The sequence below is a fragment of the Carcharodon carcharias genome, chromosome 22 (assembly GCF_017639515.1).
Source record: "Carcharodon carcharias isolate sCarCar2 chromosome 22, sCarCar2.pri, whole genome shotgun sequence".
In the NCBI taxonomy this organism is placed as follows: Eukaryota; Metazoa; Chordata; class Chondrichthyes; order Lamniformes; family Lamnidae; genus Carcharodon; species Carcharodon carcharias.
Genome location: NC_054488.1, coordinates 53,666,355 through 53,690,426, shown reverse-complemented (window position 1 = coordinate 53,690,426; position 24,072 = coordinate 53,666,355). Strand labels below are relative to the sequence as shown.

The 24,072-nt window shown below is 43.7% G+C and overlaps 1 protein-coding gene across 1 annotated transcript; it reads left to right on the top strand.

Annotated features, from left to right (window-relative positions):
- The first annotated feature begins 2,472 nt into the window (after positions 1-2,472).
- nptx1l (neuronal pentraxin 1 like) lies at positions 2,473-7,351 on the top strand. Its single transcript, XM_041216844.1, has 5 exons — positions 2,473-2,922; positions 3,387-3,597; positions 4,644-4,888; positions 5,444-5,623; positions 7,130-7,351. Exons 1-5 carry the CDS (start codon positions 2,473-2,475, stop codon positions 7,349-7,351), a joined length of 1,308 nt encoding a protein of 435 aa, XP_041072778.1.
- Positions 7,352-24,072: the final 16,721 nt, after the last annotated feature.

Genomic DNA, 24,072 nt, shown 5'->3' with positions numbered 1-24,072 from the left:
AGATGTGTTACCACTATATTGTTATCATGTAGAATTCCCCAAGGTGCTAATGTACAAATTTCTACACAGTTCATTACATTATCACCTAGTCAAAAGATACATGCCTGAATGAATCATGTTGATAAAGCACATAATGAGCAACCACAATCCCATTTCTCCAGAAGTTGTTAATGAAGAAATTTCCTAATTTTAACCATACCCCATAACCCCCTCATTTTATGTCAACGAATTAGTCAAGTTAGCAAAAGCATTGCCATTTATGTACTCTCACAATGTTTCCAATAGGGTTTTACAGAGTTTGCCTTCAAATGGATCAATTGTGACTGGGATATGGGATGTCATAGACCCCAGTCGGTTCCTGCAGCTCGGCTCATGGTACAATCACCGACTAACTTGGGCAGTAATCATTGGGCCCTGCCACAGAACCATTCATCCCCATCAAAACACAACCAACTCTTCCAGAACTGGCTTGCCCAACACATGGCACTTTAAGATGTTGCTTGGATCTTGCTTACCAACCGTTAAGCGGGAGGAAGGAGGTGGGTGGTGGCAGCCAGTAATGTTTTAGTTGCTCTTGTTAGCACACAATTCTAGGGAGTTACACTTTCCAAAGTGCTAACACCAAATGTGGAATCCATGGCTACTCTTGGCTGACTGAAAAATTAAAATTCCTGTTTCAGTTTTAGACCAAGTTGTGCTGATCTCTCAGATTTACTCAAAGCTGTCCCGTCTTGGGAGAAGGGCTGTGGGGTAGGTGGGGGTGGGGATGAGGGGAGAACTGAGGGAGACAACTGTTCATCTGTAAACCTGTAAACTTGAATTGGTCATTTTGAGAAGAGTAGTAACCACAGCATAAAGTGGCATCGCCAGCATATTGCATTGAAGATTTATGTGTGTATGTACGTATTTTGTATGTTTTATGTGTGTGTTTTGTGTATATGCGTGCTTGTGTTTTGTGTGTACGTGTGTTTTGTGTGTTTTTGTGTATATGTGTATATGTGTGCATGTGTTTTGTGTGTGTACATGTGTATGCGTGTACATGTGTGTGTTTTGTGTATATGTGTATGTGTGCGTGTGTTTTGTGTATGTACATGTGTATGTGTGTGCTGTGTTTTTGTGTATATATGTGTGTATGTGTGCATGTGTTTTGTATGTGTATGTGTGTGTTTTTGTGTATATATGTGTGTACATGTGCATGTGTGTGTATATGTGTATGTTGTTACGGGAAACAACCAGGGTCAGCCAGAAGGCGCGTGATAAATTCTCCTGACAGTCCTGAGTCGCTGTTCTAAATATTCATGAGGCAAGAAGGGGAAATGACAACACCAAAAGGACACACCTCCATTTATACTGGAAAGGAGAGAGCCCTATGTCCGTTAGTCGCAACTTGCGTCGCCTTTTGCCTGGAGGTGTTCTAACTGTCAGGGAATGGGGCGGGAATCCTCCCCAGGATTTGGGGTGGGGGTGGGAGGTGGAATAGCGACATGAATGGAAATTGTTACATATCCAATTACTCAATCTCACCACTTTAATATAAATAATTTAAACTATTGGACATTTGATATCCGAATGGCTTAATTTTCCCAGACATTTATTGCTAAACCACAATGAATAGTCAACGAAGCTCTAAGTTTCCCTTTTTAAAAAAAAATTATTGAAGAAACTGTAGGTTATCCCAAATTAACCCAGTTGCCGATTTCTCTTTTTTTAAAAAAATTCTGACCTCGGGATTATTTTTTACAACCATGAATCGAGCGACACTCAAATCGAAGCTGCACCTTTGAGGGAACATTTTTTCACTGTACATGGGAGAGAGATGCGAATCATCTCAGAGAACAAGTAGCAGGGTGAGAGGCTCCTGACCGCCTCCCTGTAGTAGCAGTGAGGGGGGCGGGGGGGAGTTAGAATCTGCACGACTTTGAAAAGCGATTGCAGCTACTCCTTCAATCTTGTGGCATCTACTCAATCCGGCCAATGAAACGGTAATATCAAATACGGGGGGGGGGGGGGGTGTATTTGAAAAAAAGCAACAGCTTCCTTTTTAAGTATCCAACATTGACGTAAAACTGTAATCTTGACGCACTTGGTGGTGGTGGTGGTGGGGGTGGGAAGAAACTTCGAAGCCCATCGCCAAACGAAAAGACTTGTAAAACATAGACAAATATTTCAAGTGCTCGGGGACAACCGTTACTTTTTCTGAAGACGTGTATATGGAGCCCAACTCCTCTTCACTCACTCTCCCTCCCTCCCTCCCTCCTTCCACTGGGACCTCAAGCCAAGATACTTGGGATGTTTAATGTTTGTTCTGTGTGACGTGATCACAAGGCAAAAAAAATGGGAGCAATTAAACTGGAATTCCACCCATGACTGACGTGACCATGTGAGGCTGTATAAATGATGCCAGCGCGCTCTGCACCGCCTCAGTTGCCGTGGATAGCTCCTTGGTGCTGAAACCCGCCTCCGTTCTGAACCATGTCCCCCCGAGCCTTGTGCAGGCTTTTCGCCCTCTCCTGCCTCCTGGCTGAAGCCCCGGCCCAGGACTTCGCCCAGACCCGGTTCATCTGCACCTCCATCCCCCTGGACATGGACCCCATGTGCTCTGCCCCGATGCAGAACAGCGGTCCGGTGGACAACATCAAGGGGACCATACTCCAACTCCGGGAGACCATACTGCAACAGAAGGAAACCATCATGAACCAGAAGGAGACCATCAGGGAGCTCACCGCCAAACTTAGCAGATGCGAGAGTCAGAGTATGTCAGAGCCCTCGGTGAGTGAACACAAACCCGAACAGGGTCTCCACAGCGAGCAGTCAGGGAACAGTAGAAATACCCTGGGAGATCTCTCTCTAGCTCAAGCGGATACATTAAATCAATTTGGACAAACTTTACAATCACTCAAAACACGCCTGGAGAATTTAGAGGTAAATATAAGTAGAAATTAAACGTCTAAATGTCGTCAAACTAGATTAGAAAAAAAACTGTGCAGACGACCCAATCGGACATTCATGCGATGACCGATTGGAATCGATTTGAGAGAGCCCTGATCAAATGGATACGACTTTTAAACAAAAAACGAATCCCTGCAAAATGTTTGTCCAAGTTCCAAGTAATGAAAGTTCGATCTGATTTGTATGAAGCGGCAGTTACCCAGTCCCTTTTTTTTTAAAACGCCCCTCATGTTTACATGAGTAAGATTAGAAATAGATGGCTTTTTTAGAAACCAGGCTGTCCCATTCGGGCTGCCTGGGCCGTTTTGTTAGTGCGGGTCAGTGCGATACTCGTAATGCAGTGTGTTCGCGTTAAGCCTGTTCCCCGTTCTGTAACCAGCGTCTTACTCCTCTGTGTGTATGTGTGTGTGTGTGTGTGTTCTCGGCGTTCACAACAGCAATACAACAGAGGCAATGTCTCCGTGCAGACAAACAGCTTGAAAGATCTTCTGCAGAACAAGATTGACGATCTGGAAAAGCAGGTTCTGTCCAGAGTCAACAGTTTGGAGGAGACCAAAACCGCGGTGAGGAACGACTCGACGGAGAATAGGGGCAAGATCGAGAATGCTCTGAACTCCCTCCACCAAAGGATCAGCGATTTGGAAAAAGGTAAGGGAGGGGGGTGTTGTTGAGACGGAGACTCGGAACTTGAAAGAGCTCAGAGCTGCAACTCGTGAAGTTGCACCTTTGCAACGAGTAATGCGTACACAGAATCCAGATGTTTAATGTCACATTGTAGAATTTGTACAATTTTATAGGACTTGCAGATCTGCTGCGCTTTCGGCTGGGGTCCGGGCGTTGAGTGGTGATCCGAAAATCGGGATTTCTGGTTAATGGAGGGGGGGGGGGTGGGGGCGGAGAGCATACTTTTAGGGCGAACTGTAGGGATATGGCAAAGTATTGTGACCAATGAGTGATGTCCTAATACTGCGTATTAATATTAAATGGTTATGCATTCCTGCTAGTCCGATAGAATGCAGCTTAGTCTGATAAAGATTAAAGAGTGGTGAATACAGCACCCAGCTCAGGAGGGGGGTGGGGGGGGGACAATGGCCTGGCAGTAATTCGGTCAAGCACCCCCCCCCCCCCCCCCGCCTCTCTCTCTCTGTAGCTTTTCTCGCCAATGACAGAGCCTATATTTAGCCGGCTGGCCGCACTCGGCTGTTTCGATAGCAGCAGCTGAAGGGGAGGCGCATTACGGCACTGTTCCGGCACACTGAAGCAATCTGTTTGACAAAACTTCATCCGGATGGCCGAGTGTAGAGACCGCCCCCTCCCTCCCTCCCTCCACCCCCCCACTTGCTGCTGCAATATGGATTGCGCAGCGGTCTCCAACCAGAAAGGAATGAAAGATTGTCCCAGGACGCCGCTCACATGACTGGGATTATACTGCGGGATACTTTGATGGGAATTAATCTGGTGTGGCCGTTATATAAGAAAGGAGCGTGATTCAGCATTGGAACAATGCACTGGAAACACACAAAACACACGCTACTTCACTACCGCAGGCAGTCAGGCACCGGGTTGCTTTAGGTGTACCGTTTTCACTAAGGGTTCTATTACTTACCTACCAGGAAGGTGACCCTATCTAAAAAGGTGCACATCACCGCCGTTCCTTGTTGGTCCTCTCTTGCATTTCTTCTTTGTATTTTCAGGACAAAGGAATTCCAGACCTACAGATAAATTCCAGATAACCTTTCCCTTAAGAACCAACTACATGTACGCTAAGGTGAAGAACAGCCTGCCTGAGATGTATGCCATGACTGTCTGTATGTGGCTTAAGTCCAACGCCTCCCCCGGGGTGGGGACCCCCTTCTCCTATGCTGTCCCGGGCCAGGCTAACGAGCTGGTTCTCATTGAGTGGGGGAATAACCCGATGGAGATTCTTATCAACGACAAGGTAAAGGAGTGGTGAGCCAGCAGCCAAGGTGTGTCATGTTCCTTTCAGTGGAGGTGTTTAGCTCTTCGCCGACAAACCAGAGAAGGAGGGGTAGGCCATTCGTCCCCTCGAGGCTGCCCTGCCACTCCAGAAAATCCTGGCTGATCCGAGTTTAAAAAGTCGTGATCCTGTCTCAATTGTGCGCCCAAAATACTCGGCTGAAGCTCTGTAATATTTGGTGCAGGGTCGTTCGGGTAGAATTAACACTGGCTGCTTTATGTACACTGACCCTAATCTTCATGGGTAACGTTTTCTTAAATGGGACACCCGCCAATGTATACCTCTACCTGGCCCCCTGCAGAAAAAGGCGCTTGCTAACCAATCTGATGTAGTTAGCTCCACAGACATGTCGGTCTTCACTAGGAACGAATCTGTGGTTTAAGGAGACATCGCCCGTAAATTTACTGATGCCCCGCTTTAGTCTTCACTCTATGGGGCGTTTTCCAATTACAGCAGCGAATATAAGTAGATATGGAGGATCAGCACCTTACCATATTAACAATTCATTTTTCACAGGTGGCCAAACTCCCTTTCGTCATTAATGATGGGAAATGGCATCACATTGCTGTTACTTGGTCTACAAGAGATGGCGTCTGGGAGGCCTATCAGGACGGGCTGAAGAGGGGTGATGGTGAAAATCTAGCACCGTGGCATCCCATTAAACCTGGTGGAATCATGGTTTTGGGCCAAGAACAGGTAATTGTCCCCCCAGGTAAAATAACAGCATGAGAAAGATGCAATTAGACATTGGACTAAAGACAATTGTCCCAAATCACCTTTAAACTTCAATATTAATCCAATGGCAGAGGGTAGTTAGCACCATTGAAAGTAAAAACAAACACTAACAAGCTGCAAACGGGGTACACTGGCAAACATAAATCAATCAAACACACTACGCTGAGCCCATGGGAGGGATGCCTGGGAACAGAGGGTGGTTAACTCTGCACCACACTGGCCTGTTCACTCAGGAGGGCAAATCAACGGGTTAGAACGCTCCAAGTGGGTTATAGATCCAACTGTCGGGATCACACAGCTCGTCATGTGTCTGTTCATTCCCCACATATTATGTGTCAGGTCAGTAAAATGGATGTAAATTCTGGTCCTGGTGGTATGCCCGCATTTCTTGCAATGTCACATTTCAATAAGATTAATTAATGGAGATGATTTTTTTTTTCAAAGTGTGCCTGAAAGGTGTGGAGAGCTGGGTACCAATTACACTAATAAACCCAAGCAGTTTGAGCCCTTTTTAAGTTTAGAAAACTCTTCTACCCCCTCTTTGACAGCAACCTTTAAATCCTGCCCAGATACTTGTGTACAGAATTCCTCTCCCCTTCTCCCCCCGCACCCCCTTGTAACTGTAGTGGAAGAAAGGGCGTTGTGCTGTGTAGACACGTACCTGGTCTATTGTCATATTCCACAGTGAAATAAATAATAAGCACAGCTGTTATTTGTATGTTGCTTGCTTAGGAGATGAATGGATTTTTTGTTAATCTTTCATAGGATGTGGGTCGCTGGCACTAGCAAGGCCAGCATTTATTGCCCAACCCTAATTGCCTTTGAACAGGGTGGGCTTGCTAGGCTATTTCAGAGTTTTAGAGCCTAGACTAGGTAAGGATGGCAGATTTCCTTCCCTCAAGGACAATTGTGAACCATAGGTTTTTACAATGAGTTTAATAGCACCATTACTGAGACTAGGTTTCGATTCCAGATTTTTTAAAAATTAATCAATTGAATTCAAATTCCAGTAGATGTTGTAGTGACATTTGAATCCTTGCCCCCAAAGCATGAACCAGGGCCTCCAGTGATGTTGATCATCTTCCTGACACTGTGGCACAAAGGGCCCATCTCTTACAGCAAATTGGGATTGATTATAAACTATCAAATGTTGGGAATTACATATGAACATTAGGATCACAATAACTAGTTCACTGCGCCATCTTAGTGACAGGGAGGTGCAGGACACTTTTTGTGCCCAGCACACAGCGTACTGCGGAGAGGTGTGGATTGTGGGGGTGGGGGAGGTGGTCAGGCACACAGCAAGGAAGGGAAATCAGCAAAACCTGTCATCCGGGGCCATTCCTGTCTGCCTAGTTTTAGCTTTCTCAGGGCCAGGGAGAGGGAGAGACGCACTACACATACATGAATAGACAGAGACAACACTCCAGTTAATTAAATTGTTGTTTTTCCCTCCTTTTGAATTAGGATACATTAGGAGGTGGGTTTGATGCCACACAGGCCTTTGTGGGTGAGATGTCCCACTTTCACATGTGGGATAGAGTCCTAACTCCAGGAGAAATCTACAGCCTGGCAAATTGCAGCGCCAAGACCCTGGTGGGCAATGTCATTGCATGGACTGAAGCCAACGTCGACATCTATGGTGGCGCCACCAAGTGGACATTTGAAGCGTGCCGCCAGGTCAATTAATCACTGGAAGGGACTACAGTATCTGTTACGGCTCCAAAATCAAATTTCTTTTTTTCAGGAATAAAACTTAAAAGAATTTTGTGCAAAAAAAAAAGTTACTTATGTTCGTAAAATATCTTGTCATGACAACTGGATCATACTTCTCAGGCGTAATATAGAGGGAGCATCAAAGAATTCTCTTCTCGACCTTCAACTGACAGCCAACAGTACCTAGGGAAAGCCCATGTGCTTTAAGTGTCTGATGGCGTGTTTACTTGATGCCAATTAGCCTGAGTGCCTTTGGCAGGTGCAAAATGCAACAAGTAGTTTTTTTTTCTCGTTTGCATATTTAAAAAAAACTCATTATTTGAGATAATTGCGTTGTAGGAACATGTCTTGTTAAAAATAAAATTGCTATGATTACGTATGGCTCAACTGCAAAATACACTCAAGTACTAACGAAGGTACGGCTAAAAATGCTGAACACATTGGTAAACTGAAGGTGTAGAATAATGTGGGTGCTTTTTTTTTTATACGGTCCATCGTATCACATCACAGGCTTACAGCATGGCGACTTATATTGTGTGTGGTTTATTTTCTATTCCATTCTGACCGGCAGTTCATACAACGGGAGGCTGCCAGAGAGAGAGAGAAAGTAAATGTAACGTTGCGCCCTCTAGTGAAAAGGATTATTTTTTCTAAAGGAAATTTTGCAAACGTTCCAAACATTTTTATTGAATTTGATGCCTGAGTGAGGACTTTCCCCCAAATTATTTAGATGATATAAGATATTGTGGGTTTTTTTTGCCAGACATTGGTTCTTTGCAAGTAAAATAAAGTATTTATAAATGTATATATTGTACAATATGAGGAAGTAGGTATGTACCATAGACCGTCACATTCAAACCAAAGTTGTAAATATTCGGACTCCAGATCCCCCATACTCTTAAGTAAATCTCGGTTCTGAACAGTGTAACGATTAGACACTACATTATACAACCATTTCTTAAAAAAAGCGCTATGTTTTTATGTCATTAATGCTTTTTCATTTAATGCAAATGTGACATGTACTGTCAATTTTATTTTTACACAATAAAGAATAAGAAAGATCACTGGCAGCAATCACGGTCGTTTTTATTCTGTGACAAAATGAACTATCCGCAAAGTTTGGAGTGATGGTTGAGTGCTGCTAGAGTATAGGTATGCCAGCCACATTGAACCATAGTTTAGACCAAGGTGAAGAACTTGCATCACTTCCCATGCCTAACTATTCGTGCGATTTGCACTGTCCAGTGTTCACACTTTACAGAAAGCTGGAGGAGCGGCCAATTGTTTGCGAGCAACGTTAAAGTGCACAGTGGAGGCGACGAGAACCCCGCCCCGCCCCCCAAGTGTTCCGCTTCCCGTTCTGAGCATGCGAACGGGTTGAAGAACAGGTTAAGTAATTGCAGATTGTAAAATACTGAGTCCTGGCAGGAAAAGAATACCCCCAAAACCAGCTCGTACAGCAAGGAAAAGGCGCGCTTACTGACAAAACTCACAGGGGCGAGTCGTTCTGATAACACATGACTTCAGACCCCACCAGCGATAGCTGGCCCTTCATATATAAAAAGACACGCCTTCTATGTTAACCATGGAGAACAGAGGGTCATCGAACTTAGCCTAATGACTCCCAGGGAATAAATCCAGACTCTTTGCAGTGAGAGGAATAATGAGGAGGAAACTCTACTTACAGTCTGTGTGCTGAAAAAGTTTTATCTCTACTTTGTCACATCTCAAAATGAGTTTTGTCTTAACCTGTCTCAATCACTAAACTGCAGATATTATTCAGCAGCTGAGGTATACAAAACAAGTCCAGGGGGAGAAAAAAAAAGCACTAATTGCTTATTGATTAGAAGCTTTATCACATTAATTGGTGCAAGTGAAACTACTGCATTCCCAACAAGATGCTCCATCTAGTGGCCAGAGCGAGAAGTGATCATGTGATCCCAGATAGTTGACAGGGCCATCAGCCACCAAGTACCAACCAGTCCCTTAGTTTCTTTTATATTGAAACATAGAAGATCCTGAGGGGACTTGACAGAGTGAATACTGAAAGGATATCTCCCCTTGTGGGAGAGACTAGAACTAGGAGACATGGTTTAAAAATAAAGGGTCTCCCATTTAAGACAAAGATGAAAAGAATTTTTTTTTATCTCAAAGGGCTGTTAGTCTGTGGAACTCTCTCTGCCAGAGAGCTGTGGAGGCAGGGTCATTGAATAATTTTAAGGCAGAGGTAGGTAGAGCATAGACTAACAAGTGTATCAAAGGTTATCAGAGATAGGTGAATGTGGAGTTGAGACCACAATCAGAACAGCCATGATCCTATTGAATGGTGGAGCAGGATCAAGGGGCTGAATGACCTACTCCTGCTCCTAATTCATATCTTTGTATATATGTATGTTATTCTAAATTAAGTTCAAAATTCTCCATTAATTCCAAAGATCCAATACTAGCACCATTGCCATTTTTGATGTTCCTTAATAATCTGGACTGGATCGGGAGGAGGGTACAGGGCACATTTTAGAGATCTGCAGATAACATGGAAAGCGTAAACAGTGATGAAGATGGAAATAGACCCGAAGAAGATATAGAAAGGATGGTGAAATGGGTGGACATGTGGCAGATGAAAATGGATGCCGAAAATATGTGAGGCGGGTCACTTTGATAGGCAGGATGGGGAGAGATAATGAAGCTAAATTGTACAATTGTGAAGGCATGCAAGAAGAAAGAGACCTGGGGGGTGTGTGTGCACCGATCTTTGAATGTGGCAGGACAGATGAACAAAACAGTTAATAAAGCATACGGAATCATGGGCTTTATTAATAAAGGAATAGAATACAAAAGTCAAGAAGTTTTGCCAAACCAAAAATATCACACCAGTTTGACTGCAGTTTGAGTAGTGTGTCCAATTCTGGGCACCACATTTCAGAAAAGACATGAAGGCTTTGAAAAGGGATACAGAGGAAATTTATTAGAATGGTTCCAGGGATGAGGGACTACAGTTATGTGGATAGACTAGAGAAACTGGGATATGGGGAAAAGAATGAAGGAGTGCGACCAACTGGGTTGCTCTTCGAGAGAGCGTGTGCAGGCTGAATGGGCCAGAAGATCTCCTTCTGTGTTGTGCTATTCCACTATTCTGTGATTAAGATAGACAAAGCAAAATATTCTCCTTACTGCGTTCTTGTGCAAAGAGTTAGAAAACATTTTTGACTCCTCTTAGTTAAAAGAGAAACGTTAGGACAATATTAATAAAACATTAGCAACTGGTTTCCAGAACCCTTTCCTGTTGGATTATTTTGCATTTATCATTATAAATCTATCCAATCGCTATTACAGAATTTGTGAGCGCTCACTCATCAAAAAGACACAATGATTTTAGTTCTCAATCTCCAAAATCCACTGAGTGCTTCCCTCTGAAAAAGGTATTTTATCAGCAAGGAATTGCATTTATTGAAGCGCTAAACAATTTGTAAGGGAATTGCAGTCCAATTAGACACTCCAATAGGACACAAAAATATTTTATTATTGTAACATCTAATTGATTCCTTATGCATTTCAGTGTCTAATGTGCTGCAGCTAAAGGCTGTAATCATTGAAGTTCTTTTGCTGACCTATATAGGAGGAATATTGCAATCATCAGTCAAATCTTGCAGCTCTCTGCGTTACACATACATTGCATTAATTTCTGTTAAGTGAATAATCTATCTGGAAGCGTATTTTATTCTTGCTAAAAACAGACATTCGAATTGAACTAACACTCATATTTTAAAACAAGTGAAGGTTCCATCCAGCATTTTACTGCACTGAAATATTTTTGAAATATATTTCAATTTACTGTTTTGCCAAACTGAATTTGAGTAATATTTAACGGCAATTTATGATCCATGCAGGATACTCATCAGAATATCTGTAAATTAGATATGCTTTCCTTGTCAATTGTTCTTGTCACAACCCATGACCTGGTGCTAATCCGCTCCTTCCTATCATGTTGGACAAGGCTCTGCAAATTTTATGTTTAATAAAGAAACTAAAGTGATGGTGATAGAAGGCACAGAACCTCAATGCTGAAGGTTGAACAAAGAGCCTTAGAAATGGTAGACATCATAACGGAGTAAAATATACAACATGGGTGAGCGTGTATAAAGGCTAAATTGCTCTGAGGCATTGCATTCACAGCAATATTATTCAAACTCCTTGAGAGTGCTGGAGTCTTTTAACATATATCCAGATATTAAATATTCTCCAAGTACCGATCAAGAAATCATCTGATACCAATTTCAGCAACTTCAATATTGAGGTTTTTTTTTGAGGTCAAACTCAAGTTATTCTGGATATCAAGCACACTCAGGTCATGTGTAGTTGGCGTCTGATACACAGTCAGTCCACAGTTAAACTGACAACTGGTGAATGGAGCACTTTGAATTTCAGTACACAAGGCAATTTCTAAATGCCAGCAAAGCTAAGACTGTGACACCTGATAATGAACTGATCTAAAATTTCAGATCTTGCTGCAGTTCATTGTTCTGCTAGCAAGCTTTAGAGACTGCAGTTTTTTTATTCATTCACAAGATGTGGACTTCACTGGCTGGGCCAGCATTTATTGCCCATCCCTAGTTGCCCTTGAGTAGGTGGTGGTGAGCTGCCTTCTTGAAGCGCTGCAGGCTGTGTTGTGTCGTTGGTACACCGACAGTGCTGTTAGAGAGGGAGTTCCAGGATTTTGATCCAGTGACAGTGAAGGAACGGCCTATATATTTCCAAGTCAGGGTGGTGAGTGACTTGGAGGGGAACTTGCAGGTGGTGGTGTTCCCATTTATCAGCTGCCCTTGTCCTTCTGGATGGTAGTGGTTGTGGGTTTGGAAGGTGCTGTCGAAGGAGCCTTGGTGGCTCCCGCGGTGCATCTTGTAGATGGTACACAATGTTGCTACTATGTATCGGTGGTGGAGGGAGTGAATGTTTGTGGATGTGGTGCCAGTCAAGTGGGCTGTTTTGTCCTGGATGGTGTCCAACTTCTTGAGGGTTGTGGGAGCTGCACTCATCCAGGCAAGTGGAGAGTATTCCATCACACTCCTGACTTGTGCCTTGTAGATGGTAGACAGGCTTTGGAGAGTCAGGAGGCGAGTTACTCGTTGCATGATTCCTAGCCTCTGACCTGCTCTTGTAGCCATAGTATTTATATGGTTAGCCCAGTTCAGTTTCTGGTCAATGGTAAACCCCCCCCAACCCCCCCCCCCCCCCCCCCCGCCCCGGACATTAATAGTGAAACCACTGATTAGCCTGCCTAGTCTGCTTTGTCAACACTATTAGTCAGGTTTCAAAAAAAGATCTGCATTTATCCAGTGGCATATTAACAAATCAGGAAGTCCCAAAGCCCATTACAACCAATGAAGCACTTTCCAAGTGTAGTCATGGCTGTAACGTAGGAGACGTAGGTTATGGAATTGTATTGAGTGGTATGTGAAAGCTGTAGGGTGTACAGGGTGGGTAAGGAGTCTCCAGTGGTTTCAATGCAAATGGGTTGATGATAATCCACAATCTATAATCCATCGTCACCTTGACTCTGATCCGAATATAAACAACATGATTTACCCTTCTTCCTAAGCATGCCTCAGCCTCAATGTCAGAAGAGGACCCCTACTGCACCAGTGTGACTGGCCAAAAATACACCAACTGTGTAAATGGGAGGAAAAGGAAGCAGCAGGGCACATGGTTTATTGACCTCAAACAATGGTTTGAAGTTAGTGAAACAGGATATTGACAGGTTGGGGGTGATACCTGTGACAGGGAGACAGGGAAGTTTCATATACCGGACCTCTCAGTTAAATTAGAATCCAGGTCCCGGAGACATATGAGGACCAATTCTCAAGAAAATGGTTTCAAGATTATGATGGGGGGGGGGGGGGGGGTGAGGATTCAGCGAGATCACCTCAGATAAAGGACTGTAATCTGGTCCAGGTACATTTCCCATTATTCTTCACCCATTGGCTGAAAGATTTCCCACTCTGGATAAGGAAACTGTGTAGGATACAGTAAATATGGTAACTTGAGACATCTAGTCTGTGGAGCTCTTTCCACCTGAAGTGTTCAGGCAGCAAATTCGGTCTCAACAGGTAAATTGTGTTTTTCACCAGGATCCCGGTGAATGTATGGGCCTCACCGTATTTCCTCCCAGTGTTAGCATGGACGTTCCTCACTGTTCAGGGCTCCTGGAGCTAAAGCCATGGTCCTCAACCAACTAGCTGTCCAGATTGTCTGTTCCTGAAAACAATGCCCACACAGTGGACAGAGGCCAAACTGAAACATAGTGGCTGCTGTACATACACCTGTATTATTGTGTTTATGTGAATGCTATCTAAACTCTGTTTGATTGAAAGCCTTTGCAATCACTTACACTGTAAGGAAGTTAATAGGGGCCTGGATGGTGACCTAGGGGCCATTTACTCTTTAGGCAAGTCTGCCACCTGGCTCTTTCACATTGTTGTCTTCATCCCGTGGAATAATGGAAAAAAGTAGAATACAGAGTCTCGTTCAGAGACTCATTCCTGGGATGAGGGGCTTATCCTATGAAGAAAGGCTGAACAGTTTGGGCCTCTACCCGTTGGGGTTAGAAGAATGAGAGACGATCTTATTGAAACATATAAGGTCCTGAGGGGACTTGACAAGATGGATACCGGGAGGATGTTTCCACTTGTGGGGGAAGCTAGGACCAGAATAAGAGGTCTCCCTTTTAAGACGGAGATGAGGAGAATTGTTTTTTCTCTCAGGGTCTCGTTAGTCTGTGGAATTCTCTGCCCCAGAAAGCGGTGGAGGCTGGGTCACTGAATTTAGTCAAGGCAGAGTTGGACAGGTTTTTGATAGACTAGAGAGCCAAGGCTTATGGGGGGCGGGGGGTAGACAGGAAGGTGGTGTTGAGACCATAACCAGAACAGCCTTGATCTACTGAATGGCGGAGCAGGTCAAATGGGCTATGTTTTTATGTTCCTAAGTGTTTCTCCTGGAGAATAACAGTCTTTGTGAACTGCTTAAAACACTGGAGGATCAAATGGTGACTAAATGATGCAAACATCACCAGTAGCTTGGAAGTATCTGGTTACATAAAAGCTTGATGCTGTGGTGACTTTCAAAGTCCCCACAGGAGTGTTCTGGTGTGAGATGAGGTTCCAGTAGACAGGATAATGCCCTCATGGAGCTGATACTTGAGATGGTGATGGAAGGTTTCATCACACTCACGAGAACATGTCTGCCCAGTTTTGAATCGATATTGATTGCTAAGTGGGTGTCAGGTGCCTGAAGTACCAGTGTACCTGCCTCTTCTTTTCTCTGCCTGGACTTCTTTCTCAAATAGGTGATCATAGCCTTTGGCGGGTTCCGAGAGTTGCCCTTCCTGTGTGGTTAGTGCTCAGGTTTGCAGGGGTGACTGGACCCAATGATTACCTACAGGTGTGTACAGAAAGGACAATCTAGGCTGCAAGAATTCACTAGCAAACGACAGAAAAAAATGTAAAAATCATAAAAAAGTCAAACAATGCAGCAAAATCCAAATCGTTAAAAATCGCTCTGGTCCAAATGAATGAACAGGGGCTCTGAAGGGAAGTTGAGAAGTGCTGGTTTCCACGGGTGAACAGTGCTCAAGAAACAGAGAGTTTCTCGTGGGTTCAGCTTCACTTAATTTCCACTAAGTTTAGGGTTGTAATGATGACAATGCACAAGCTTATTGCAGCCTCCAAGAATCAGCAACATCTTTACGTTCAGGTAATTGGGAGCAGCGAGTGCCACCAAACTCCCTGCCCGATCCGGCAATGAATGTGGGCAGAATACACAGGACTCACTCTCTGTCTGCATCATCAAGGAATCAACCCAAGTGTAGCTAGACATTGCAACATCCAGTCCACCCTGACTAGTTAGTTCAATACATCATAGTGTATTTTTTCTTTCTGAAGTCCTGGTGTGCTTCAACTCCAGGCATAAGTGCGGTTGGAAATCTTTTATGGCCTGTTCATCAGAGAAGTTAGAATAGCTACAGTTTCTCTTTGGCACGTCTCTGTGACTAAGACTGGGAACTCACTGCGTACGAATTCGCAGGCTGAACCCACGTCCTGCTAATACATATGGCCCCTGTTATTTTATTTCTTCTACCTTTACTTCAATGAGTTATGGCAGCAGCCCTCCAACACAACATGCAAATGCTCAACCAGGCATAAGACTGAACCTTGAGAGTGAGCTTTAGTCAGCTATGTTAAACTGTGTGAGGCCAATCCTGTACTCACCAGATATCCACACATGTAAACTACAACTATGGTCACTGAATCGAGAATCAGAGTGCGAGGTCTGGTTGATTTTTTTTCTCCCCCTCCTCCCTGATGCAGCTGTAGTGAGGCCAAGTGTAGCATCTGTACTCATGCCTGGCTGAGACTGGCTAACTTAATATAGATCGAACGTGAAGCCTTTTGGTCCTGCATGGCTTAACACTATACCTGGAGGAAGAAGTGTGGGTGAGGAGAGTTAATTCATTTCTCAATAGCTTGACAAAAGGCCATGGACCTAAGACACTAACTCCACCATCCTTTCCACATAGATGCTGCCTGACTCTCTGCGTAATTCCAGCACTTTCTGTTTTTATGCTTATTTCTTCACCGCTTCCTTGTTAACAAATCAAGTGCTGTTGGACTAGGTGCCACTAAGGTTCCATTAGAATAAAACTCCAGTAAACACCTAAGTGCTCTGAGTTTTTTTATTATTTATTCATTCATGGGATGTGGGCGTCGCTGGCTGGGTCAGCATTTATTACCCATCCCTAATTGCCCCTTGAGAAGGTGGTGGTGAGCTGCCTCCTTGAACCACTGCAGTCCATGTGGGGTAGGTACACCCATGGTGCTGTTAGGAAGGGAGTTCCAGGATTTTGACCCAGCGACAGTGAAGGAACGGCGAAATATTTCCAAGTCGAGTTGGTGTGTGGCTTGGAGGGGAGCTTGCAGGTGGTGGTGTTCCCATGTATCTGCTGCCCTTGTCCTAGGTGGTAAAGGTTGCTGGTTTGGATGGTGTTGCTGAAGGAGCCTTGGTGAGTTGCATCTTGTAGATGGTACACAACACTAAGTTCTAGTTCAAAGCCAGCAACTGACAAGCTAGGCCTTTATTTTATACCATGATGAGATATTTTGCCTTCCTCCTGAGACTTGAATCTTTGGTTGGATGTGACAGCTTCTACTTCTTTCATCCCATTTATCCTTCTCTCTTCCCACAAAAAGCCTCCAGCAGCCTATTACTCATTTACAGTCTTTTCTTGACACCAGAGTAAATCCAGCATTTGCTAAATCCTTACTCCTTTTTGCAATGCCCTCGATTCAACCTGTCATGTCCACGTTATGCCGGAGTGAATTTGAAATAGCGCAGTGAAAACCGGGCATGAAATTCTCCCTGTGGTTGGGTTCAAAAGGTTGTAGCAGATCCTCGTATTTCATCTGCCAAACAGATGGTGCCCATGGTGTTGTGGGTTCTTGTAGCCTGACACAAGTGCATTAGGCTGATGGGATGGTACAAGAGCAGGGACATAAACCAGAGATTGGCCTTTGTTATATATCCCTCTGTTCCAGTGACTAAAATCGAATCGAAGAATGGGTGTATCCTATCATGCATGCTCATGTCCATTCCTTCCTGCTGGGGTTATAAACATTTGAGCTTTAATTAGCAAGTAGGTGAGAACATTCCCTTGTACACACAGTTCCCACAACTTATCTCCCTACTTCCTTGTGGAGGTAGTCCTTCTACTCTCTGCCATCCCTCAATTAGCGGGATCTCTTCAACATGGATAGTTCCAAAGTGCCCTACAGAGATAGAATCACCCCCAGTGAGCGTCAGCCGGATACTCAGCTCTAGAAGTTACACAGCCAAACTGATCCTGACATCCAGACTTAGGTTCACGCTCATTTTCCAACCAGTGCCACTGCAAAGCAGTCAGGACCAAGAATTCTGCTTATTTCCTGCCAGTCCTTGAGAGACTGAGGCCAGTTGTAAGCCACTCTGTACAGACTGGTCAAGACCAACCTGGTGCCCATCTCAGCCACTATTTTATTGGTGCTCCTAGATTGGAGACCGAGGGTGGTCTAGCCCTCGTATGTTACGCCAATGTGATGTCCTCTGATTTTTCCACCTCATAACTGGTTTATTGAGGCATAAGAAGTTAACTCTGCTTCTTGTTTCTCCCTCAGAATATCACAACCGGTATGTTTTACTATATCTCACATTCTCAAAGGCTGATATAGCCTAAATCTGAACTCTTATCATTTGATAATCTTGTTGCTTTGGTCTGAGAGGGCAGCTCTACAGTCAATTATGAATGAGTACCGTTCTTGCTTAAAGGGAGCTGGATGATACATATTTGATGCATTAGCCATGGCAGTATCTTAAAGGTGTTAGCAAGGAATTGCACTGTAATTTCTATGTAACGACTTTCTTTTAAAAATCACTTAATGTTGCCCTTCCTATCACTTTCTGCAAGGAGATTATGTTCCCTTATCTTCCATGTGTAAAGATTGATTCAGTTCCTCTTAAACAAAAGAGACAAAGGAACAGTAGGTATGACACCATGATGTACCTGTCATCTCTTATTTGTACGCACCCACCTGCCCACTGTCAGAAGTCAAGGCAGGATATGGGGCATCCACCAAAGTGGGCAGAGGTCTAATAGAATGGACCTCCATCTGAATTCTCACCACTGCCCATTGATTAATACTACACAGCAGGACTGGAGGATCAAGAGAAAACCTCAGCTAATGTTGCAATAGGAAATCACATTGATACCAAGTGCAAATTAATGCAGCCCTTACATGAACTCCCACTGCAACCAAACACCTTCCATCTGTTAGTTAAAAAGAGGCAAAAGCTGTTTTGAGAAGCATCATTAAATAGATGAAAAAAAAGGAAAGAATTTGCCTTTGTATAGCACCTTTCATAGCCCAGCACCTTCGCAAAGCTCTTCACAACCAATGCAAAACCTTTTTGAAGTGCAGTCACTACTTGTAATGCAGGTAATGCTGACAGCCAATTTGCATACAGCAAGACTCCACAAACAGTAATGTGATAGTGACCAGGTAATCTGTTTTGGTGATATTCGTTGAGAGATAAATTTTGGTCTGTATTCTATTCTTTGAGTAGTGCCGTGTGATCTTCTACATCCACCCTTGAAGGTAGACATTGCTTCGGTGTATAATCTTAGCCAAAAATACAAATCCTGCAAATAAAGTGTGTTATCCCCTCAGAACTTCAAACTGGATTATGTGGTCACGCCTCTTTCAAGGCATACTGCTGGAAAAGTTAAAAGATTATTTATTTAAAATCCTATCAGATTTGATTTGGGTAGTGATATTTGCTAAAATCACTGCTAAGAACCTTTGCACTTTTGATGGTTCATAATGGCAACGACCCAACGATACTAGGCCTGAGATTCGAGATGAAGACTGTATGGATTTTAATTCCTGCAAACGTGATTTATTAATGAGAGTACTAACCCAGATAACAATGCATTAACATCCCAAATGGCACCATGACTATTCTTCAATTGCCTTTGAGAATATTGCCAAGAACTTTGTAGATTGCAAGTGGTGCATCTCTTGTTGCTGGCGAAGCTTGTCCCGGGGATGTGGTTTTTGAAGATGTGATTTCTGATTTTTTTCCCCCACAGGCTAGATTTTAAACTGAACCCGACACAGACAGTTGTGTTTGTTTAAAAAAAAAAGAAACAGCCTAAACAGGCTGAGCAGCTACAAAACACAATTTCACATTCCACAAAGTTGGAATGAAGATTCCCTGGGGAGTGTGAAAGACCCCTCTCGTGACTATTCACATCACACTGAAAGTTTGCAAATGTTTCTGAGATGAGACATTCAAATTCAATGACCTGTTCTGAAACAATAACTGCAGCCAATATGAACTAATCAAGACCCTCTGGAATACACTACACTATTTCATGGGAAAGCCCTGTCAAGCAGGAATCTCAGAATTATTACAGCGCAGTAGGAGTCCATTCAGCCCTCTGTGTTTGCACTGGCTCTCTGAATGAGCATTTCATCTAGTGTCATTCTCCTGCCCTCTCTCCATAACCCTGCAGGTTGTTTCTTTTCAATTAATCATCTAATTCCTTCTTGAATGCCCCGACTGAACCTGCCTTCACACTCTCAGGCAGTGCATTCCAGAACCAAACCACTTGCTGTATAAAAGTTTTTTCTCATGTCACTTTTATTTCTTTTACCAATTACCTTAAATCTGTGCCCTCTGGTTCTCAATCCTTCTTCCAATGGGAACAGTTTCTCCCTATCTACCCTGTCCAAGCCATTCTTGATTTTGAATAATTCTATCAAATCTCTTCAGCTTTTTTTCCCTCCAGGGAAAACGCCCCAACTTCTCTGATCTACCTTCATAACTGAAGTTTCGCATCACTGGAGCCATTCTTGTAAACCTCCTCCACACTCTCGCCAATGCCTTCACAGCCTTCCTAAAATGCGGAGAGAGGAAGAAGTGAAAAGGACACTTCCATACTGAAACAGGCTGTAGGAGCTGCATGCCTTCCCTCCCTCGCGCTCTCTGTCTGGAATTACCACACCCGGTTTTAAAGCGACCAGCCTGAGAAGAAAGCGGCTGCTAACTGAGATCTTTTAAAATGTGAAAATATGCTCCATATGATTGATCCAAGAGAACAACGAAGCTAAACGGCCACAACATTGAGTCACCCCATTGAGACCAAGCAAGGAACAGCTAACAGTATACTCCATTTTTCTTTCACGGACTGTAAAACCCTTATAAGCTCTTGCTCTGCCACCTGTACTCGAGTGTGTGGAGGCCCAGACGAATGTGTGTGACTGTAAGAATGGTGTTGCCTTTTTCGTATGTTATATTTAGCTCGGGAATAGTTTCAATAAACTTACATCGTGCTTTGTTTAACCTAAGAAAACCTGCCTGAGTAACTCTCTCCAACTTTGACACATAAGTCTTGGGCCACTTAAAGAATCGACAAAGCACACCCTCTAAATTCTTCGAAAAAACAAATTCTGCCACAATCAAACGAGGAGTGGGAGAATAGGAAAGCCATTTCACCCTCCTCACTGGTCCCATTCAGGTTCATATCTCCATTGTACACCTTTATTTGGAAATAAAACTATAGCTCAGCAAATGTATTCAGCAGGCTTGGAATGTCTGCTCCATTCCCAATGCTTTCAATTTTTAACATCGCCCTAACAGACACAGCATTAAACAGCCTCCAAGGACAGAAATACTCCAGCCGTGACATCTGTTTTCAAACATAATTATTTACTCGCTGGAGTGAAATGCTACCAGGTAGATTTTTTTTTTATCATAAACATGCCACGGATATCAACTGTAATTGAGAACCAATGCAGTCCCAGGTAATGTATGGTCGGCAGTCTTGACATTTGCATGCTAAGGCACTCATTGCTTGTGACACCATTTATATCATTGCTTGCCTTGTACACTACTGAGTTGTTGATGTGATGTTAAATTTCAAACAATCTGTGTGAGCTTTGTCCCTGTGTGTATGTGTTGTGCATTTGAGTGCTTTGTGTGCACAATCTCTTTTTAGGAGAAGGATTGGGTTATATGTTTACTTGGTTTAATGGCATCCAAGGTCATGTAACCTGAATTTTATATTTATCATTTATATTGGCTCTCCAAGAGCTTTTATGGGTCATTCTCTATCATTAAGCCATCAATTTTAGTATTCACTTTACATCCTGTAGGCAAATATTTTCAAATCTGCAGAGTACATGGTCTGCATATTAAGCTATTCCCTATGATCGGCTGTACCAATCTGAGGATATATTATTTATTTTTAAAAAGACAGATACATTAGGAGTAAAAACGTGATAAGTTATTAGGCTAATATGCTCCATCTCTCATAGGCCATTGTTGGTAGGTTTGGTTTTCCTTTGTAGTGTGGATTGGTTAATCTATGCCCAGGTGCACTTGCATTGCAAAATTTTTCAAGCCAGTTGTATAATGACTATTTTTTGTACCTACAAATTTTTACATCAATATGCTATATCTGTCACTCAAAGAGCTACAACAAAAGGAAATGCTACACAAAAGTAAGTACTCCCTAACTTTGCTGAAGGCATCTTAATTTGTTACTCTTGATGCAGAGCACCGCATGCTGGAAGCACATATTGGAAACACAAGCCTGGAGGAGGAGACACAGCCAGTATACAGGATGACCAACTTCCTATCCACTGGAATAAGACCTTACGTATAACGCATGGACTAAAGCTCTGCCTTAAGAAAAGGGGGTGATCCTTCGATGCGTAAACAAGTTAACGTGATTACAAAGAATTCCCGGAACCGATAGAGTTTTACTTTCCAGTTAAGATGGCTCCAAGGTTTTCCCGATGGTCTTGTGCCTGGGGCTACCAACCAGGTGTAGCACCAAACCATACAGGCTAAGAGTACACAGGGTTAATTCCAGTCTGTGTTATTTGATTCCAGTAGACACAGTAATTGGTCCCAGCATCAACAACAATAAATAAAAACAAAAAAACTGCGGATGCTGGAAATCCAAAACAAAAACAGAATTACCTGGAAAAACTCAGCAGGTCTGGCAGCATCGGCGGAGAAGAAAAGAGTTGACGTTTCGAGTCCTCATGACCCTTCGACAGAACTTGAGCAAGTTCTGTCGAAGGGTCATGAGGACTCGAAACGTCAACTCTTTTCTTCTCCGCCGATGCTGCCAGACCTGCTGAGTTTTTCCAGGTAATCAACAACAATAACCTATATTTGTAAAGTGCTTTTAATGAAATAAAATATCCCAAGGTCCATTATAAAACAAACTATGATGCCAAGCTGCGTAAGCAGATATTAGGTCAGATGACTAAAAGCTTGGTCCAAGAGGTAGGTTTTAAGAAGCATTTTAAAGGAGGAAAGTGGGGTGGAGAGGCAGAGAGGTTTAGGAAGGGAATTCCAGAGCATAAGGCTTAGGCAACTGAAGGTAGCCCAAGCTGGAGCAATTAAAATCAGGGATGCTCAAGATGCCGATTAGAAGGGTGCAGATATCTTGGAGGGTTGTGGTGTTGGAGGAGATTACAGAGCAACAGAGGGTCCAGGCCACAGAGTGATTGGAAAACAAGGATGGGAATGCCTACATCCTGAGTTCCAAGTGAGGATGAGGAGGAATCACCTTGAGGTTCCTCTTTTCCTTCAAAAATAAAATTCTAAAGACGCTGGAAATCTGGAATAAAAATGAAAAATACCAGAAGCATTCAGCAATGTCAGGCAGCAACTGTGGCCTGAATCTTTGCTCCCAGGCTGGGAACGCAGAGTCGGGACAATTTCCAGCTCCACAAACCTGACCAGGGAGAAAAGTGCCCAGAAGGATGGATTTTCGGTCCGGGGTGCGGGTAAGCCATGGCAGAGGATGCCAGCTACAGAGGCCGACTGGGTGGAAGGCCTCTCTCGGAGCATTGGCATTGTGCGGGAGATTTAAAAAAAAACAATGAAACATAAAACAGCCCTCCTACCCTCACCCCTCGCACCCTCCCAGCCTCCACACAGTCCCCATGTCCCCCCCCCCCCCATGCCACCTCATGCCCCCTCACCCATTCCCCCATGGCCCCTCATGCCTTCCATGTTAACCTATGTCCCTTTACCTATCCCCCACGGCCCCCATATTCTTCATGCCAACTTATGCCCCTCTACCCATCCCATGGCCCCTCGTACCTTCCATGCAAACCTATGCCTCTCTACCCATGCCCCACAGCCCTTCATAGCTCCTTTTCCAACTTAGTGCCAACTCACACCAAACCACTCCCCCCAAACGTCATTCTTTGCCTTTACATCTTACATGCCAATCATTCAGTGTTTACCATGGGCAGATCTTACGGCTGAGATGAGATGCAATAAAGTTATTAAGTGTCTATGAAGAATTCACTATTTAAAAAAAGACCCTCATTGATAAAAAACCCATTCACTATATTTGACTTTCTTTAATCTCTTATAAAAACAAGCATTGGAATTCATAGTCCCTCTTAAAAGAATCTATAATGTCAATCAAACTGTGAACTGAGAGACACCTGACTGTGACAAAGGAAGTCTGTGAAGTCAGTCATGCAGCTCCAATCCAGTAATGATAACCCTCAGGTCAATGGACAAAGTGAAATAGCAAGTACTGATTTTTTAAAACACTGCAGACTGTTTTTTTTCCCCCAAATATTTAAAGGAAAAGAGTTTTAAATGCCTTGACAGCTTGGTGGTTCCTTCTGCCAGTTCCAATGAGCTTGACTGTTCTAATTAGTTTGACAGATCCAATGAGATTATGCACATTCATGTCTGCTTTTACCAATCCCATAGGACAACTTACCTCTCCCAAACCTGTCCCTCGACCATATCCAAAAGGGTAACTCATCTCTTCAGAAGGGGTACCCAAGCAACTCTACAAAGTTTAGACTTGCTCCTACCAGGTCTGGCGTGTACATGTCACATTCCCAACTCCTAGCAGACAAAAATCTGACATGACTGGAGGCAGCTGCTGTGTTATATGGGCAGCTGCCTCCAAGAACCAGATATGTACAATTTGGAACACACCCCTAGTCACCCCCACGTGACCCCCCCCCCCGACCCCAACCCCCCCACCGCAAAGGTTGTAGGTGCCGTGTTCAGGGACGGGACCTCCAGATCTGGAATCCAGCCTCCGCAGCCACATTTGT

Excerpts from the sequence above, each read along its gene's own strand:
- nptx1l (XM_041216844.1), top strand. The coding sequence starts at position 2,473 with ATGTCCCCCCGAGCCTTGTGCAGGCTTTTCGCCCTCTCCTGCCTCCTG. Across the intron at positions 3,598-4,643 it reads GATCAGCGATTTGGAAAAAG|GACAAAGGAATTCCAGACCT; the intron begins GTAAGGGAGGGG and ends TTGTATTTTCAG. Across the intron at positions 4,889-5,443 it reads AGATTCTTATCAACGACAAG|GTGGCCAAACTCCCTTTCGT; the intron begins GTAAAGGAGTGG and ends CATTTTTCACAG.